The 20,054-nt window shown below is 39.5% G+C and overlaps 1 protein-coding gene across 2 annotated transcripts in view; it reads right to left on the bottom strand.

Annotated features, from left to right (window-relative positions):
- Window positions 1-921: 921 nt before the first annotated feature.
- Window positions 922-20,054, bottom strand: part of LOC143292633 (DNA topoisomerase 2-alpha-like) — a 34,203-nt gene continuing 15,070 nt past the window's right edge. The window contains exons 15-32 of one of the 2 annotated variants that reach the window (XM_076603097.1): window positions 19,070-19,309; window positions 18,588-18,736; window positions 17,837-18,068; window positions 17,139-17,338; window positions 15,095-15,227; window positions 14,325-14,520; window positions 13,258-13,355; window positions 12,731-12,892; window positions 12,134-12,217; window positions 11,239-11,439; window positions 10,579-10,855; window positions 9,772-9,918; window positions 8,790-9,120; window positions 7,853-7,953; window positions 7,182-7,271; window positions 5,122-5,271; window positions 3,829-3,935; window positions 922-3,512 (exon numbers count right to left, since the gene is read on the bottom strand). In XM_076603097.1, coding sequence (XP_076459212.1) covers window positions 3,360-3,512; window positions 3,829-3,935; window positions 5,122-5,271; window positions 7,182-7,271; window positions 7,853-7,953; window positions 8,790-9,120; window positions 9,772-9,918; window positions 10,579-10,855; window positions 11,239-11,439; window positions 12,134-12,217; window positions 12,731-12,892; window positions 13,258-13,355; window positions 14,325-14,520; window positions 15,095-15,227; window positions 17,139-17,338; window positions 17,837-18,068; window positions 18,588-18,736; window positions 19,070-19,309 — 3,051 coding nt within the window. In that variant the 3' untranslated portion in view covers window positions 922-3,359. The remainder of the gene's footprint in view (window positions 3,513-3,828; window positions 3,936-5,121; window positions 5,272-7,181; window positions 7,272-7,852; window positions 7,954-8,789; window positions 9,121-9,771; window positions 9,919-10,578; window positions 10,856-11,238; window positions 11,440-12,133; window positions 12,218-12,730; window positions 12,893-13,257; window positions 13,356-14,324; window positions 14,521-15,094; window positions 15,228-17,138; window positions 17,339-17,836; window positions 18,069-18,587; window positions 18,737-19,069; window positions 19,310-20,054) is intronic. The other variant, XM_076603100.1, reaches the window with a different exon arrangement.

Raw genomic sequence — 20,054 nt, 5'->3', positions numbered from 1 at the left:
TTTGATATTGTCCATCATTGCTGCTCTTGGTAATTTTCACTGGTTTTCAAGATGGTTTAAAAATCAGGATGACAATTTCCAAAATCAACCTCTACATGTTGCTTTGATCCTCAAAGGTCTTTTAAGTAAACTAATTTCAAGAAAGAAGGAATAAATGAGTGAGTATGCACAACAAAGCTGTACATTGGAGATATTTAAAGTGGAGAGACTATTGCATTTTAACCCAAATTTTCAGCTGTGGAAGTCCTAGTCCAGTGTTATGACTGGGATCTTCTTTGGCTGCTACTGCTATATGGCGTTACTGAATGTAGACAAAACATATACGCGGTTTCACTATCCTGCGTTCATATTTGCATATGTATGAGAGGGGGGAACAGTTTCTTGTACCAAGCACTAAATCTTTCATGGCAAACTATCTGTCATCAAATATGTTGTAAAATCAAGGAACCTTTTTCATGACGACTTGTTCACCAGTTTTGGTAAAGAGTGTACATTGTCAAGTGTGCACATTTTCATTGGCTTTCTACTGTATTTGATGTGAGAGGGTGTGGGGTGGTGAAAGAAAAATGATAGAGTGCTCTGCATGTGGAAGTCAGTGTAGCCATGGCATGGGATTTAAAACCATGTGCATGTATGTGTATACTCTACTTCACAGATGTGCACTATTTTTATTTCTTTGGTGGGTAGGGATAGGTGTAACAGTACACAGGTGGGATCTTTGTTTTCTTCCTAAAAAGTCACCCCCAGTATACATGGAGCAACTGTTGCAGATTTCACTGCAATGGGTGTCAGGCTTGTCCTGGAAAACCTATGCATCCATCATCCATCAAATACAGCATAGATCAATCATCTGACATTAAACTCACATTCATCAAATGCTCACAACATTCATCAAATGCTCACACACAAACCACAACTGAATAGGTTATAAACTTGTTTTACTGAAGGACTTTGACTATGAAACCTGAAAAGGAACTGAAGTAATAACATGAGTGCAATACACCATCATGATGCTGTTTGTGGTCGGACAAAACGGACATTCATAACAGTGTCCGCATAATTACAAGTTCAATTTATGGAGCACAAATGACAGTTCTAAAATGCATGAAATAATATGTGAACACAAAAAACAACAACAGTAACATGAAGAGTTCAGAAAAACAACTTAGAGCAGACAGACAGAATATAAAGACAACAGAGATTACTCCTAAAACACCAGACATGAATACAAAGCAGAGTGATCAGAAAGTGTGCCAGCAGAAAGAGATACCCACGCACACACAACAGCAGGACCATGAGCAAGCACAAAAAGGAAGAAAGACAGGAGACAGAAAAGCACAGAGACGATATGTAGCTGTCATACAACACAACATAAAAACCTGCAATGATCAACAAATAAAAGAAATACTGATGGACAAAATTTCACAGCACCACCAGAACAGGAACCAGTCCAGAAAGGATGTCATCACTGAATGGCTGCCTCCCTGAGGTGACTACTTCACAGGGAAAGCTGCCTGTATTCTGCAGGGACACTGTCAGTTTCAAATCAAACCGCAGAGAAGTGGATCTTAAGCTTGAGAAAGAGGGTGTGCTGCTGAGTCACTGTGCACAATCTGGTCAAGTAATCTGCTGACTGCCTCTATGTATTTCAACTGATAAGGGCACATCGAGTACTGATTGCCTGAGATTTGTTGAGTTACATAAATTGAAAGTGAATGAATTAGAATATTACAACTATTTCTGACGCTGTTATTTATTATTTCTGGAATGCTAAAATTAAGATGGCCATACTGCTAAATATAAAATTTATTTTCTCTTATTGAGATAATACACTTATTTTGATTCTGAAAAGACGTGATTTTCAATGGTACGGGTTTTAAAAACAATATGTGTGGGTAAAAACAGCCTGCAGGAATAAAACTTTTCCAAGAACAGGGCAGCTCAGTCTATTTCAGGTCCCAGTAAACAACATTCAAAAAGAATGACAAGAATATGTTACCAAGGAACTAAAACTTTGTAGGATTTGGTTTCCAATAGTATCTAAAAATTAATTACAGTGCATAATTTTCTCTGTGTGTTTTCCACCCAAGAGAAGACAAATTACTCTTGGATTGTTGGAATATGTTGAACACCACTGAGATAAAAATGTTTTTTCTTCTAACCTTTTTGAGACAGGTGATACCATGTACACCAGTGTTAATGTCATCACATTCCTCTGTATTCAGAGTTGTGATGGGGTTGGGGGTTGGCAGGGGGTGGGGGGGTGGTGGGGGGTTGAATCATAAATAGACTTATAAACACACAAACACAAGGAACAGATTCGTGAGGGAAGGTATGAACAGACAATGACACATACACAAAAAAACCCCCCCAAAAACAACCAGAAGCACATAAATACAGAACAAGGAACAGACAGAACAGGGAAGGGACAAACAAATAATGACACTGGTGTGGACAGATCAAGAAACAGTAAGAGGACAGGAGACAGTTGTGAGGATTGGGACATACAATGACAGTGACACAGAACAAGGAACAGAGGACAGTGCTGTGAGAAGTGAGTGCAGAGACAAATAACGACACTGAGAAAGAACCACAGACAAAAAGAACAGGAAACATGTGAGGAGAAGGATATATAATGACACTAAAAAAAACAGGTACCCAAAGAGAACACTGAACAGTGACAAAACATGGAACAGAGATGGGAAGGAAATACAGACAAACAATTATACAGATAGAGACAGATGGAACAAGGAACAGCACTGACATCTCTATTCTATGAATACATGAACTGTTTTTTGCAAACAGGGACAAGACATGTTCCCACTAACATGAGCCACACAAATGGTGTAGGAGTCGCCTTTCAACAGACGCAAATAGTACTGTTGAGAATGCTAAATCTTTCTCTTCCACCATTTCATATACCAAGGTGACTTTTCTTCCTCTCCAAGAACACTGGAACAATCTAAAAAAACTTAGAAAATACTGCAAGATGTTCATTAACACAGGACACTGTCATTTTCAACGCAAAAGTCAACTGAACAATGTTGTGTTGTAGTCTTGTTCTTATATGTTTCAAGCATGTTCTTTCAAAATTGTGAACTTGTAAATTGGAATCCAGTGAGGGGAAACGAAGAAAATTTTGACTGGGTGTCAGCTGATACACCATATGCATTTCTTCACATTAATACCAGCTGTGTGACTAACAGACCTGCTGACAAACCAGCTTTTTTTTCTGAAGTAACAGTTGATAAGCAACAGCCATACTTGCATCTTTTGTCAAATTTCTGACACATCCTGTGCCAGTTGACTTAGAGCTGCCTTCGTAATAGTCATTGGACAGTATGGGGACTGCCCCTGGTTCAAAAGTCGTCATCAAAGTCTTCCATAGAATCATCAAACGTGTACTTGACAGGGGCCTTGGCACGTCCTGTGGGAACACGACGAGGCCCCACATCCATGTCCATCGAGACATCCATGTCACTGTCGTCAGAGTCTACCTTTGCAGCCTTTTTCTGCACACACACAACCATATCATCTTACATCTCTTTAAACGTACGTGGTTGTAATGATCTTCAATGTTTGTGTATAGCCGAAAACATATAATGGGTTGCAACTTATCAAAAGAAAAGAACAAATCGAATAGCTTGACTGAGATGTGGAAAAGACTTTCAGATGAATATTGGAACAAGAAACGGGAAGCACTGAAAGCAACTCTCGCCAACCTTTAAAAAAACCAACTAAAAAACCCGGTTGACCGCTGGGATATGAAAAACCAGAAGAAAAGAAAAGTTAAAAAGAGCTATACAGGAGGGAGAAGAGCTGCCCTACCTTTGCTGGGCCTTTCTTTTTCTTTGGGACAAACTCCTCTTCAGTATCTGAGTCACTGTTGTGGCTCTGTTTGCCTTTTGCTTTCTTTGGCTTGCTGTCCCCATCACCTGCACAGACATAACAGTTCACACTGCAAGGTGGAGGAAATGTAAGGCAATATTCAACACTGGATGAAATGTACAGCAATGATAAATACAACAGATTCAAATCAGATAATGCATAAAATCCTTTTGACCTGAGTGCATGCTGTTGCACTCATTCATTATGATGTGAATACATTTCGATGCATCTGGAGCTGCTAATTACTCCCCTTTGTTTTTCCCGTAGTTTGATGTAGTTGAGGGAAAAAGTGATGTAAATAATCACTGCATAGAATTTAGAAACAATATTTGCTTTAAAGATGTCCGACACAACATATGAAAAGGTTAAAGGCATTCATTCTGTTCATAGTTGTTTTTATGAGCAAAAATTACTATTGTTGTGACGATCTGAACTGGTGCACCAACATACTGTGCACCGATATATAGCACAAAAACATTTGAGAAACTAAGTACCATGAGAATCACTAAATATTTAACTTTACAAAATAAATAGTCAAACCGCAAAATTGTTTTAGAACATCATAACCATAAAAATGCTTTTTATCTTAACTACTTTGCTGTGTACGGACCTCCTGATTCCCCATTAGCAGAATATTACAGATTCAATATACTTGACAAAATTAATATATTAGAAAATAAAATCATGTTTGTGTTCCCTACATTATGAAGTGAATTCAGAAGAGATCTAGCCATTTTAATTTTATTTGGTTTGTTGTACTCTGATCCTCTGACAAATATTCTAGTAACACAAAGAAATCCTGTGACTTATTTGTGATAAAAGGGTTAGCCAAAGTACATAAAGTTGTTTTCAACTACTCAAATGAAACTGACCACTTTTAATTTGCCATGACAGAAAAGATTTAAAAGCACATACATAGTGACTCAACATACAAAAGCTTCACATCATTAATCACAACGGTTAGAGTTACAGATTAATCACAAGATCCGTGTCCTGAGAGGAAACAAAATCTACAATTTTCAATAATCATCAGAACTGTTTAGCGCCATTCTATGCAGAAAATACAGTCGCAGACACAAGTCCTTGTGGTTTCCACTCATGATGCAAACAGTTCCAATGAAATAAAGTAAATAAAAATTAAAGAATGTGAAGGGAGAAAGAAAGCGTTTGTGACTGAAATGACCAAGTATTCATAGGAAAAATATAAGGGCTTATTAGTATCACAATTCCAACCTTTTTTAGCCAGAGGATTAGCAGATGGCCCTGACTCCTGAGTGTCGGACCCACTGTCATCACTCCAGTTCAATGACATCAGCTTTTTTTTCTTCAGGGCTTCTGCCGGTTTTGTTTTGAAAGCATCTGCTATGGAAGGCTGCTTGGGGTCTAGCAGCGAGGACACACACATAAATAAAAGGTGTCAGGATAGCTTGAGAAAACAAGACAATAATTGCTGCATTTAATCTTTGTTTACAGCTCTTAAATAATGTAACACAAAACCGTGGTTACTGAGTAAAAGGAAATGGACTGGTGCAACAATTTATTTGTAATGAGTAAGATTAATTTATTATAAAAAAAAAAAAAAAAAAAAAAAAATCATTTGCCACAATCAAAGCAATAACACACACACACAAAAGATAAAAGTATAACAATAAGAAAAAGAAAAGAGGAAGACATACAGCTGCATGTAAAGTAAAAGTAAATTTAACAAAAAAAACAAACCAACCCCCCCCCCCCCCCCCCCAAAAAAAAACACACCAAAAACCGCCATAGTGTGTGCAATTTAAAAAGAGAGGTGTGGTGGACCATACATGAAAATTGTCAAATAGAATATGTTAACAAGATGAACATGGCTGATTCAGCTTTTTTTCTCTTCCTTTTAATTTAAATATATTTATTTATATAAGACATGCATTTTATGAAGCCTCTAGAAAATCTGCAGATCCATGTATGAAAGTATCTGTATTATCAAATCATTTTTACAATTACAACACAGTACTTGGATTTTCAGTTTGGGGACACTGGAACCATATTTTTCTTCATAATACATTTGCAGTGACAGAGAATGCACAATGATACTATGTGAAGTTGATGGGGGACAACAATCATGCCTCAGCATAAGATCAAAGGAGATCACTTGCAACAACAAAAAAATCAAAAACTAACATCACTGATAGCATCTGTAGTGACAAAGATGTCAGACCTCAGGAATGCTGTTCACAAGCAGGTGAGGTTCCACAAGAAAACCTCATGCTGACAGCACATGCACAACATCCTTACAGATCAGACTGGTGAGGAAAACATCTTGCTAAGAATTGCTCAGCCTGTTTCAGGAATGTGGCTGGCTCACCACAGGACTATTGCATGTTGATTACAAATGAAGTCAAGGAAGCAGGCTGAACAGTTTCAGCTCACCTTCCAAAATTCAGAAAATGCAGTAAAGATTGGCATGGTCTGTGGCAAGATATCTGGTGCTACATGACAAGACACCACCCACTCTGAGAATGAATGGGGGAGAGGAAAACTGCTCTGTGTTTTGTGGACCAGACATCATTGCCACAGGACACTTCAGGTGCCTGCTGCTAAATAGATAACTGCTCTTACTTCGATCAATAACTCATCCCTCCAAAGCAGCAGTTCCTACTGGAGAACGGCACATATCAAACCTGTTCTGAAAAAAGAAAAGAAAAGACTGCCACTTTCCTGAGAAGTGTTGTTTTATTTTGTCTCCATGTATCATCTGTGGAGTGTGTCACTGTCAGCCACAGTATGTGCTATGCAGAAGGCAATTATATTCTTGCCCTAAACATCCTGCAAAGTGCGGAACCAACTACTGCAAACATCCTTTCTGAGAGCAGAGTTGGCTTATTTCTTTTGCAAAACCCTTCAAACAACCTGTGCCATTTTAAAACTTTTTTATTTTTTTTATTTTTTATTTTTTAATGCAATGCATCACCCTTATGTGAAGTAACTGAAAATGAAAGTGTCCCTCTGAAGGAAGAAGAAAAGCAGACAACAAAATGAGTGTCAACTTTGTGACAATACAACTGGTGTAAGGAACAGGATGCTATGCAATGCAATGATATAGAGCAAAGCAGATTAAAGGAAAAAAGTTCACAAAATAAAAGCACATCTGCATCCAAACACAACAAAGTCCCATGCAATTTAAGACTTGACCATAGAAAAATAGAAAGTTGGCAGACAAAGACTTGCAGAAGGAAGGCAAGATACCAGCATACCTGTTAGCAGCAACATACACTTTACATTCCCAGGATAAAGGACAGTCTGACACTCACCTTTCTTCACCTTCTTTGCACCTGCAGACTTTGGGGCAGCTTTTTTGGCTGCAGGTTTGGCAACGGGTGCATCGCTGCTGCTGTCCTTTTCTGAAAAGGGTTTGTGTTTCTCATCAGATCAAAAATTCCAGCTCACACAAAGGGCATCAGCTGAATACTTTTACCAACAGGACCAGTTACCCTCTATCTCTTAACTGGTACAACTCATGGTGTTTTTGTTCCTTCATTAGGCGTCAGATCCTCCCCCCTTTCTAGTCTGTATCTACATCACGTCACAATTCTTGGACATTTAAGACAACCTATAATGAAACCTGTGGAAAGTCATTCACTGGTCCTCTTCACCACTACATCATTGCTGGAAATTAGTTTTAAATAACCCCCCAAAAGAGTGTATGATGTATCTGGTACCATAAAAGAAACAACAAAACCACCTAAATAGTTAAACATTAGTCATCAAAATAATGTTTGAAGAGAAAACCAAATTATCCATTTCATTCAAACATTTAGAAGATCCCGCTTGTAAAAATGATGTTTCACAGATCTTCAATGACAACAAAACAGAGAAACAGACTGACATTTTGTGTTTGGTTTTAAAATATTTTGTGTTTTAAACTAAAAGTACTATAACTCAACAACAGTGCTAGGGGAATGTCAGTATTCACATAACCCACCTTTGGATGGGATGTCTACATCCATAGACACTGCATCATCATTGCCAGGCTGATTCCCTGTAGCTGCTGGTTTGGGTGCGGCTGCTGCTTTCGCAGTTGTTCTGGAACAAAGCATTGTTGATTCAGATTGCAATGCTGCTCACAGGTTTCAGTGATGATAAATAATCCATTCCTTGCTTACCTACTCCAAATAACTACAATAATGATATGGGAGAGATAAGGTTTCCACAAGACACATTGTGTGATAGCTTTACCATGTTCTCTCAGGAGTGTCTCCTGAAGTTGCCACATCCCTGCTGTACTAGAGATGGAATGATCTGGGTCTGTTTATTCACATAATTTTTGTTAAAGAAAAGCAAAAAGTAGCTGTCTGCCGATTACAGTGCTATGAAAAGCATGTCAATAACATTATTCAAATCTCTGGAGGCATCCTGCAACTCTCTGGCAGGGTCCTGAGAGTAGCCAACACTTCTTGCAAACACTCTTCTGTTTAACATACCTGATCATTTTGTCTCTACTTGTTTCATGCAGAAAAAGGTAAGAAAACAGAACAGGGGTGGGTTGCAAAAGCGAACTTTGCAGCACAAAGTTTGCTTATTGCTAGGAATGTTTCTAACTCCAAGGTAAATTCCATATAACAGGAAACATTTCTCACTCTAAGCAAACTTATTACTGCAAAGATAGCCTCATGCAACTCAGCCAAGGTCTATGAGTGCACCATTCTTACTCAGGAAGAACTACACTCTGGACTCATTCCCCTGAACTAGTTTTGTTTGCTCCAGCATTTTCAGTACATTTGAGCTGATCAATCTTACTTTGGTCTGTTAAGTATCATTAATAACTTACTTCATAAAGAACAAATATATTCCTTACTCAAGACTGAAGAAGACAGACACTACATGACCAAAGTGCTCACAGACAAATCCAAATAACTTACTTTTTGGCAGCAGGTTTTGCTTTGGCTTTTGCAGGAGCTGGCACTTTCTCAGTCTCTATCCTGATAGAATCATCACTGTCTGAAATTGCTGGTGGTTTCTTCGTTGCAGCCTTCACTGGTTGGACAGGACTGTCACCATCATCGTCATCCAAGAAGCCTACAAACTTCTTCTTGGGAGCTGCCTTAATGGGACTGTCCTCTTCCTCCTCATCCAGTGCTGCTAGTGGTTTGCTGACAGATGGTTTCCAACTTTCTGGGTCGAATTCTGCATCACTATCACTCTGATCAATTTCATCTTCTGAATCGTCAAAGGTGAACTTGGCCTTGGAAGCTGCAACATTCATACATTAAATACTTAAATATACAAAGAGAAAAAAATGACACAATCTTTATGACTTGCATGCTATATCAGAAAAAATAAGAATGAAGACATTTTCATAAAAAAAAGTACTCATTATAGTTCTGTAAGCAGTAATAAACAACATGTTGTGTTGATGAAAAGAAAACATGCAAATAGTAATAAACTATGACTTGAAAAAATGTACTCATAATATTCATGGACAACAAACACTAATACCAACTTTCAAGAGGATGTAACATATTTCAATGTGCAAGTGTCATCTTTCTAAGCACATAGTGTTTATTTCACCGAGATCATTGTGAAAACTCCAAAAAGTGCAGACCAGCATCCAACAGGCACATCTTAGTGAAGAGCAAATGTGCCAATCAACTGGTAGTCAGCAAGATGTCGCAGTTAGTAAATATGTCTTGTCTACAGCTTATCTTGCCATCTTGATTAATAATTTATAGTCAAATTTGTTTAGTGTAATACACATTAATCTTATTCTTTGAAAAAAGACTTAATTATGAAACATTACCTTGCTAAGTTTCCTTGAAAAGAAAAGAAAAAAGGTTCATAAAGAGGAAAAAGGATCCCGGAAAAAAAAGATCTAGCTGTTATATTCAACATGACAGGACTAACCAGCTGTTCTTCGTGGCCCTCGGTTCTGGGGAGCATTGGTGACTACCATGTCGTCATCTGACAGGTCGCTGGACCCTGTGTCGTCCTCTGAATCAGACCAGGGACTGTGCTTCTTGCCCTTCTTGCCCTTGGCGGTAGAAGACCCCCCTGCAATCACCGCATCATTTCTATGAACTGACCCTGGTGCAAGATACCACTCCAGCATTCTGCCTAGTGGGGAAAAAAGCAGTATGATGTAAATGACCCACATGGCTCATTTCTGAATTCTGAAGATTTGAGAAATTTTAGTTCAAAAACACTGGCATTCACTGCTGATATAACTGCTGATTGACATGTCTGACAAACAATACCACGGGGTCTCAAAGTCATCTTCCAAGAAGGATGGCTGTTGAAAAGAGAGGATAACAGCCAAAGTCCATTGCAGTTTAGCCACTATTTCTGTTTATAACCGGTACGCTTCCTTATCACTGTGCTTTCCAGGCTGCAAGGTGTTTTGGGTTATATGGCTTACTTCTTGATTTAAAAAAATAAAATCCATTTCATTAACACACAAAGTGACTGACATAAATTTATAGAAAAACTGACAATCCATTTTGTTTTTCTTTCTTTTTATCCAGCGTCATGTCAAATGAAAAGTAGGCTCACAGGAGAAGGAAACTACAGGAATCATTTCAAATGAAGTGTAAAAGAAAGGGTTATCCTCAGTTTGTAGCATTTTGCAAGTCATCACTGCTTCAGCTAGATATGAGAGAAATACCTTGACAATTCATGTATATTACCTGTCTAACTCATCACACACAGCCTCACCTTTTGGCCGCCCTCGGCCTCTCCCAGTGCCTGCAGGTTTGCAGGGCTTCTTCACCTTGGCTTCAGCCTCTGTGGTGAGGCTGAGGCTGCTGGGTTTTGATGGCTTGGCTGTGGTTTTTGACCCCAGCTTCAGGCGCTGCGCCAGAGACAGAGGCTCAGGTTCACCAACAGGCGTGTCTTTGTCTGTGACACTTGCTGCCTCCTCTTTGATGCCTGACACCTCTTCATTTGTGTTTTCAGCTCCACCTTCCTCCAACTGCAGTTTTCGTTTCCTGCCCTGTCAACACAATGACCTGGCCACTGTGAATGTGACACAACTGGCACTTTCCAAATTCAGTAAACACCTTGATGGACTGTGAACAAGCATTTGATGCCACTTGCAAAACTACCGGTACATTATTTTTCTTCAGAGGAAATGGAGTTGTACTGAGCATGGGAGATGGTAGAACAGTGAAGTCAAGGTGCAGATGAAAGGATCGAGGTGGGAAGAAAAAAAAGCAACATAACTGAATCAAATATTGTCAGACAAGTTTTCTTTCTTTCTTTCTCTCTCTCTCTCTCTTTTTTTAAAAGAATGAAACAACATCCAGAGGAAAGAACTTCAAACAACAAGAGTCACACAAACACACATATAAATCCTAAAGGCCGAGGAGGACTCACCCTAGGTCCTTTGGTCTTCGGGGCACCAGCCTTCTCTGCTTTCAGCTTGGTGGCGCTGTCAATGCGTGGCTGGATCCTGCGCCCCACAGGCGAGGGGTGTGTCTCCATGATGGCCTTTTTGGACTTGAGCTTTCCAGCCTTGCCCAGCTTGCCCGCCTTGCCCTCCACCTTCATGTCCTCACGCTCCTGTAGCTCCACCTCCTGTTCACACCAGTGTCAGCAAAGGCGTGATCAGTGCATTTGTCACCCCTTGTCTTCAACATCACCCCACAACATGGTAGTATAACCAAGGGAGTGCACATCATCGATATCCAAATGTATACATATGTCTAGCAATCAGATGGTGCTATAAAAAAAATACAGGGGGCCAAGAAAATACAAACGACACACATATGTACAGAGTGAAAGAGACACAATGCTCACAAGCCACACACACTAGAGTAAAAATGGTAATAAAAAAGATGTGTAAATATTCATCAAACATTAAAGAAAGGAAAAATTGCTCATATTACTATTAATATTTAGAAAACATTTCTAACTGACTTTGTACATTTACTATTTCATTATTTTGTTCTGCATTTTCCATTCACCAGAAGAATGTAAGTGCATCCTGAATGAACAGATACTTGAATTTTAGTTTCAAACAATGCAACAGTTAAAAAGATCCACAAATATAAGGGTGTGTTTTTTTTTGCTATTGGAAGAATGACTAAGAAATCACATCTTTCAAGTCTAATACTCTTTCACAGTATCAATCATTACCAAATACAGACATAAGTGAAGCTTATACAAAAACAGAACACAATATTTCCAGTTTTTACTTTCCTTTGTTTGTACCCGAACAGAAAATAACCAATGTCTTTTATCTATTCTTAATCTATCTTCTAATTCTTACATCCAACATGATCAGGAACTGGTCGAGGTCGTCAGTCCACATGTCATTCGGGGATTTCTTCTTCAGCTCTAGCAGTTCTTCTCTCTGTCATGGAACAAACCCACACACCTACAATGTAGTTGTCAACTTAACATTTTTTGCATCAATGCATTTGCACATGTGCCACCTTTCTTTGCATATCATCAGCTTCAAAATTGATCTTCATTTTATTAATTTTTATATTTAAACATAAGCTGTTATACTTAAAGAAGAAAAGAAGAAAACATGACAAACACAACCTCACTGTACACTGTAAATGACATAAATTACAGAAAAATAAGCTGAACTGCATGTTACATGCCTTTTGTTTCTTAAATAAAAATCTTTTAAATATTGGAAATCACTCCTTAACTTCTTTCAACTGTTACTGATTTATTGTTTCAATGATGATTATCAATATATGCTTATACACCAATTGAACAAATGAGATACACCCACCTACACCTTTCTCACTCTCAGAAATGAAAGCTCTTACTTTTCTTTTTTTCAAATTCCTCAATCCCACCCCACCCTACTCACACCTCCTCCTCACACTCAGATCCCTTCACGAGCACAGACCTTGGACTCTCCCTGCTTGAGGAGTTCATCCTTGCGCTCCTTGGTGAGGCTCCAGAGGGGTAGGTTGAGGATGTAGTTGAAGTCTGGCGCCCCTTTGTCCTCCGCTGTCTTGTTGCTCTCACCATTCTCCTCCCCGCCTTCCTCCTCCTCCACGAAACCCTCCTGCACAACACTCGACTGTCAGCACAGCTGTTAGCACTGCTGTGTAGCTACTGACCCCAGGCAACTGCTGCTGTGCACTCTTAAATGGCAAAAACTGTATGTCAGGTAAATCTAATGGCATATTATTTAGTTTTATGGCAGCTTAGAAAATGCTAAGGACAATTCCAAGTTTGTCTCAAATAACTGCTTCCACCACAAGCTAAACATCACAGACTTTCACTGTTCTGTGATTGAAAATGCATTGAAAAAAAAAAGTTCCACTCTACAGCTTCATCATTCTCACACAAAAGCGGAATGTCATTGTTTTTCAAACATTTAATATTACATCACATGCACATATAATTTTTTCATCAGCCATGTTCTACCTTGTCATTCTTCTGGGCTTCCTTCCAGGCCTTGACGGGGTCAGAGTCATAGCCACGCCTCACCAGCATCTGAATGATTTCACGCTTGGGTTTGTTCTCTGCAAGCAAACACGGCGGTTGTTCAACCTACATATCCTCCAAAACACTATCTGCAACTTCACTCTTCACTGTGCAACAGGTAAACACTGCATCATAACTGTAACAATCCTTCGTCCCCATGAAAAACAAATTGCCAGCGGACTGCAAGAGGTTGTGTCCTCTCATGGGGTAGAAACTGTATGAGGTCTGTAAGTTTGTTCAAGTGGCTAGAGGGTTAAATCTGAAAATCATTTGAAAATGCACCACTCCCCAACCCCTGTAAAACAAAAAAACAAACAAACAAACAAAAATCTCTGATTCGTCTTAAAGAAAAAAAAGAAGTTTTGACTAAGATGCGACACATCAAAATCTGAATAAGTGTAAGTGGCAGTGAGAGTTAATCCAGGAATTCTTTTCAACTTCATGAAGTGGCCAAAATAAAATATATGAAAGTACACATGATTAGAAAACAAAATTTAGAAATGTGCTTTAAATCAAAAACAAAAAGTGTTCTTTTCTTTTTAAAGAAACAAGAAGGAATAAGGTGGTGGAGGTACGAAATGGGAGGAATGGTTTTCTCCTCATGATTAAAAAAATTTTTTTTCTCAAAAATCATTCACTGCCAAGTTTCTGTGTGTAAAATACTACCCAGCGCCAAATATTTTTGACTTGATGCTCTCAGTCGCACAATCTGGTTTATTTCGTAACAACACAGTGGACTTGTTCTCTTCAAACTTGGTCAAGGGGGGAATGTTAATCAATTTCCTATTGGGTGGGAAAGTTTGCTGCAGCTGTCAAGCTTTGTTATAATGTGAAAAATGGTCCACTTAAAAAGACCTCTCAATGTTGACCTCTCAATGTGGCAGTGAAAGAGATAAAGCTAATTTTCATCAGCAATACTGAGTACAAAAATATATCTAACTGCATCAATGTAGCTATTGAATCTACATCATTTCAGGTTTTAGTCATCGGTTGAGCCAAGGACTTACCAATGACAATAGTGCCCTCAATCTTCTCCAGGATGAAGCGAGCAATGTTGTCCAGTTTGAGGGACTCTGCAGTCAGCATGCCTTCCAGGTACAGTTTGCGACGCTGGTAGAAGTCCAGCCGCACCTCAAAAAACTCCTGCAGGATCTCCTCCACACGGTTGTACTTCTTGATACATCCATTGCTGTCAAACAACACCTGTAAAGACATTGGGTCACTTCATAATAATAGAGAATACTAAGATAACACTCCATCCAGAAAACTGCTCTAGCTGCTTTACAAAACATATTAGTCTACATAGCACATTATTTTCAAACAAATACTCAACAAAATGCACCTGACAAACCATACATACACATACACACACATGCATGCAGGCATACAAATGTTACATATATTCATACCACACCACTTTCACCATTTTTGTCATTTTTATTAATGCATAATCTTTGCTGTACACTACCACTTTATCACTGTCGTCAAAGCTGTTACAGTGTCAGAATTCCAGTAAACTTGCAGACAGAAACATACAAGGAAGATTCAAGTCAAATCTTTCAACCAAGTTTCCTTCATATTCTTAAATGAAACTTCAACCAGTGTCTGGAAACAAAGGCTGTGACTTTATAATGTGAACAGAAAAAAATGGTATGATTTTCATAGCAACACTTCCAGTCCAATCACACTTATTTCTAGTGCTGCAATCATGAGGACACGAACACCATACCACAGCACACTCTGAATGTGGCACAAACAACGCAGACTGACCACTGACCATGTTAGCGGACATGTTGCTCTGCAGTTTGAAGAACTTGTGCAGTCCTGTCTGTTCCGCCTGTGCCAGTTTATCTGGGGATATCTTCACCACAAACTTCACTGTCGTATCTGTGTTGTATTCCTTGTAGTCCCTGAACACAACACAGTCACACACACACTTTTTTTTTTAACAATTTATGTTTATTTCTTGACGTTAATCTATTCAAGCCCTAAGTATTTTCAATAAACCACAACTTGAGCCATGGCTTATTGAAGCCCTAAGTGTTTCACAACAAACCACAAGGATACACACGAATGAGATGGGATAAAATTGGAAAGGATGCAAATCATTGAAAGAAGAAGAAAAAAAAAGAATCTTCATGACAGATATGTTGAGTCAGTGAAAAAAATACAGCTGTAACAAATTTTTAAAAGACTGACAGTAATACAGAGTATAAACAGAAAAAAGGAAGCTGGTAGTGAAAAAAATACAGCTATAACAAACTGTTTTAAAAGACTGACAGTAATACAGAGTATAAACAGAAAAAAGGAAGCTGGTTTCAAATGCATATATATGGTCACCAAGCTGGCAGTTCTATGGTGCTCTGTTCTGTCAAGTGTGTCACATAGAAATATTCATCTTGAACACCCACCCCAAAATGAACCATAACCAAGAAATCTTAGAATAACGATATCTGGCAACTCCTTTCCATACTGAGAATAAAGGCAGATGTTAAACTGCAGACAAAAATACTGTTCACTTAAGTCCAGACAGCAGGGCCTACTAATGAGATGTTCTATCAGCTTAAACTTGTAACTTACAGAACTGTTCATAAGCTATTCCTCTCTACAACTTTTCTCTTTCCACTGAGTTCTCTTTCTCCCTTTTTTATTTTTATATTTCTGCTTTCCCTAAGGGATTAATATGATGCAAACTGAGCTGAAAATTATTAAAAAAATAAAAATATAAAAAGAAAGAAAGAAAGAAAGAGACCTTGAACTTTTTTTCAGACTAGTTCCCCTCAGTGTAAGGAAAAAGGGAGAGGCAAGGAGCAATGTGATCAAGGATGCATTCCATCAATGCTCTGCACAGCAGCCTAAATAAAATAGTTAACCTTGTTTCCCAGAACAAACTGACACTAATTTGATTGCAAGGAAGTGTTATTTGTATTTGTTTTAATCTTTTTGTCACAACAGATTTCTCTGTGAAATTCGGGCTGCTCTCCCCAGGGACAGCGCGTCACTACATTACAGCGCCACCCATTTTTGGTGTTTGTTTTCTGCCTGCAATTTTATTTGTTTTCCTATCGAAATGGATTTTTCAAAAGACTTTTGCCAGGGACAACCCTTTTGTTGCAGTGGGTTGTTCTACACACACTAAATGCATGTTGCACACGGGACCTTGGTTTATTGTCTTGTCCGAATGTCTTGCGTCCAGACCACCACTCCAGGTCAAGTGGAGGGGGAGAAAATACTGGCGACTGCCGGTGTGATTCGAACCAGTGTGCTCAGATTCTCTCGCTTCCTAGGTGGATGTGTTACCTCTAGGTCAACACTCCACTATCAGTATATTGGTGTAAGATTCCAAGCAAAATAAACACAACTGATCCCACCCTATACAAAAACCCAAGAGAAAAAGTTGTACAATCAACTGTTTACTGTTCTATCCCTTCAGAGGCTTTTGACCTTTTATACATCTATATGTTTGTATCTGTCCAGGAGGTTGTTGAGTTTTTGTTTTTCTTCTCTTTTGCTTATTTTCTTTTGGCTTTATAAAAAAATTCATCATATCAAGAACTGAAATGGTAATCTTTGAGATGTTATTTTACATACATTTTGTGAGAATAAAAACTTTCCATGATCACAGGAGGAGTTTTATCAGTGCCTTGCAGCAAAACAGAAATAAGACACAAAGCAACTGACATAAACACAGAAAAGGGGTGGGGGCTTGGGGGGTGGGGGTGGGAGGGGGGATTTCATTGATGCCTTGCACCATGGCCTTGAAAAACAAAAAGTAGTTGACCCCTCCAAGCCCCAACAGAGATGGAGGGAGAGGTACTGACGTGATCACAGCTGGTGCTTTATCGGTGCCCTGAAGCATGGCCTCCAACACCTCCTCCTTGTAGGTCTGGGTCCATGTGCGCACAGGCAGCTCAGTGATCTCCACCGTGGTGTCATCGATCACTGAGATCTCACCGCTGCAGATGAAACGGCTCTCAGCCAGCTCCTCAATGGTGCCTCGGAAGTTCTTGAAGGCAGGGACCTGGAACAAATCAGTCAACACCACACTGACAAGTATGTACATTAATGATTAAGGATTAGTTCAGAACTGGGACACACATAGGAACAGATACTGATTTAATGAGTGTTTTGCCAACTTATATATGAAACCCCCACGGCTACACTGTTTTCCTTCATTGTTGATTGGTAAAACAGTTTATCACTGGATGGTTCTACCAGCAATGCAATTTGACTTTGCTGACTCATCAGTAAACAGTCTACTCTAAATCAATGAGAACTATGATACAACTGTCAAGAATGACAACTCCACAAAAAAATCCCCAGACAAGCTGTTGCTAAATTTGTGTTGACTGTAAGTCTTCATCATAGTGATCTTTGTTGTTAATTTGTTAACCACCCACCTCATATTGATGTTAATTGACAGCGCTCTTGGCTCCTGTGATAAGGAAGTAGAGGGCATTATAAATACTTATTACTATTATGATGAAATGGGGAGCAGAACATGACAAAGCCAGGGTACCATGGGCAGGGGCTCCTGGCCCTCCAACAGTCGCTTCAGGTTCGCCACCACCTCCCGGATGTCGTAGTTGGGAACCTTGGTGCTCCACCCTGTGCCAATGCCGTCCGCTCCGTTGATCAGTACCATGGGTAAAATGGGACAGTACCACTCTGGCTCTATGCGCTGGTTGTCATCAAACAGGTGCCTCAACAAAGCGTCGTCCTTCACGTTGATCACATGTCGGGCCAGAGGACTGGAACCACCAGACACAGAGGACTGAATCAACAATGTGTCCGAAAAAACTGGAAGGGATACAGACAAAGAGAAAGGAAGAATGAATAAGAGGTAAAAGGGGGGCAAAAGAGAGAGGCTGTGGAAGAAAAAAAAAGGGGGGGCGGGGGAAGGAGAAGAGAAATGAGAAAAAGTGAAGGGAAAGGGAAACCAAACAAAGAGGCTGGGGAAAGGGGATATGAAGCAGTCACAATCCTTAAACAGTGTAAAACAATGAAAACAATGTCACTGAGCCTTAGAAGAGAAAAAAAAATGAACAAAAAGAGAAAAAACAGAAAAGGGTGGAATCCGTGTTCAAATGAACAGACATATGTATGCTGACAATAAATAATAAACCAAATACAAAACTACCCTAAAATTATGACTGTGGCAGTCACCTGACCCTATATGGCAGTGACAGTCACCTAATTGCAGACCCCCCATACCCTCTCCCCCAACCTCCCTCCAGTTGAGACAATACAGACCCAGTGTGTTGGCCAACCTGAGCATGGTGAAGATGTATCGAGGGCTGGCAGCATCCTTGCCGCCATGCAGACGTGTGCCAAACTGGCCGATGGGCTGCAGCAGGTTCAGGTTGTTGGAGCCCACAAAGTTCTGAGCCAGGTTGATGATGGTGCTCATCAGGGAACCCTGCACAAATCACACCTCTCTCAGCTCTGGTCCCACCCAGTGCAAAGGATGCTGCATTGCAGCTTCAGGCATATGGCACACACACAAAAAGCCAAAGCAAATGATACACCTAGAAATATGATCCCACTTAGCTGTCAAAGCAACCAAAATTTATCAAGCCAATTCCGATGGAAAACAACAGAACAAAAAAGCAAGCAAACAAAAAAAGAACTGCCCTACCACCCCCTAAAAGAACAAAACCCCACCATCTAAAACTATGCTCTTCTTCAAAAAGTTCAGCACATCCTACATTTTCCAGTGAACAGAGCAAAGAGTTAACTGATGGTGACACACCTCTCCGTGGTGGTACGCAGACTGCTCAGCCACAGAACCAGCCAACTGGGCCACCTTGAGTTCCTTCTGAGTCAGGTTGCGCTTAATGCAGGTGAAGAGCACCTTACGCTGGCCGGGCTTCAGACCATCCATCAGAGAGGGGATGGACCGAACGTTATCTGCGTTGCTGAACAGGATCAGCTCTCGGTTGATGAACTCATCATATGTGATGTGCTTTGTGTCCTTTGTGTACAGGTACAGCTGGATTGGACAGACAAGAAAAACACTGACTGATGACAGAAGAATTGGGAGAAAGAAAAAAACCTGCCTCATTTCTTGACATAACAATCAACATACATTCCCAAATATCCCTGATACTTGAATGAATTGTCTACAGTGAAAGGAAAGTAATAAAATTCACACTGGCTGTACTGTTACACAATTTTCTCTCTCGGTAATCTCCAACTATTCCTCTTTTGTTAAAACTCAACCAGATCACTGCTTGTTAATGTAATCATCCTGCCATATTGTGGCAAAGTTACAGAACTAGATGGAACTGCCCCTGCAGAATGGACACAATCAGCATGTGCCTCCAGCAATAGCCCCAGATATCCACCATGTTCAGTAATAGTTTATTTATATTGCACCATCACCAAGACAATAATGGTCAAGGCACCTTACAAGTGTACATTATAATTAAAGTAAAATATATAGAATCATGCAAATAGAAAGAATATCTGACATCATACAACTCATGACCCAGGATTTGTTTATGAACTGCAGCAACTGGTTGAGAATATGCATTACTTTAGCTTATGACAGCATGTCTGCTCCAACAACCATCAGGATGAATTATTTGATGTATTTGCACATTTTAGCTTGGGAAGTTTGGAAATACTCCACATCCATAAAAAGCAAGCTGTCAACCTTTTCATCCCATATGATATGTATAAAAATGCCACATTTTTTCCTGCCTCAATTTTAATCATTGAGATCACATGCTTCT

This window comes from Babylonia areolata, chromosome 18, assembly GCF_041734735.1.
Source record: "Babylonia areolata isolate BAREFJ2019XMU chromosome 18, ASM4173473v1, whole genome shotgun sequence".
NCBI classification, from domain to species: Eukaryota; Metazoa; Mollusca; class Gastropoda; order Neogastropoda; family Buccinidae; genus Babylonia; species Babylonia areolata.
Note: the sequence above shows the minus strand (reverse complement) of the source record. Positions and strands in the feature narration are given on the sequence as shown.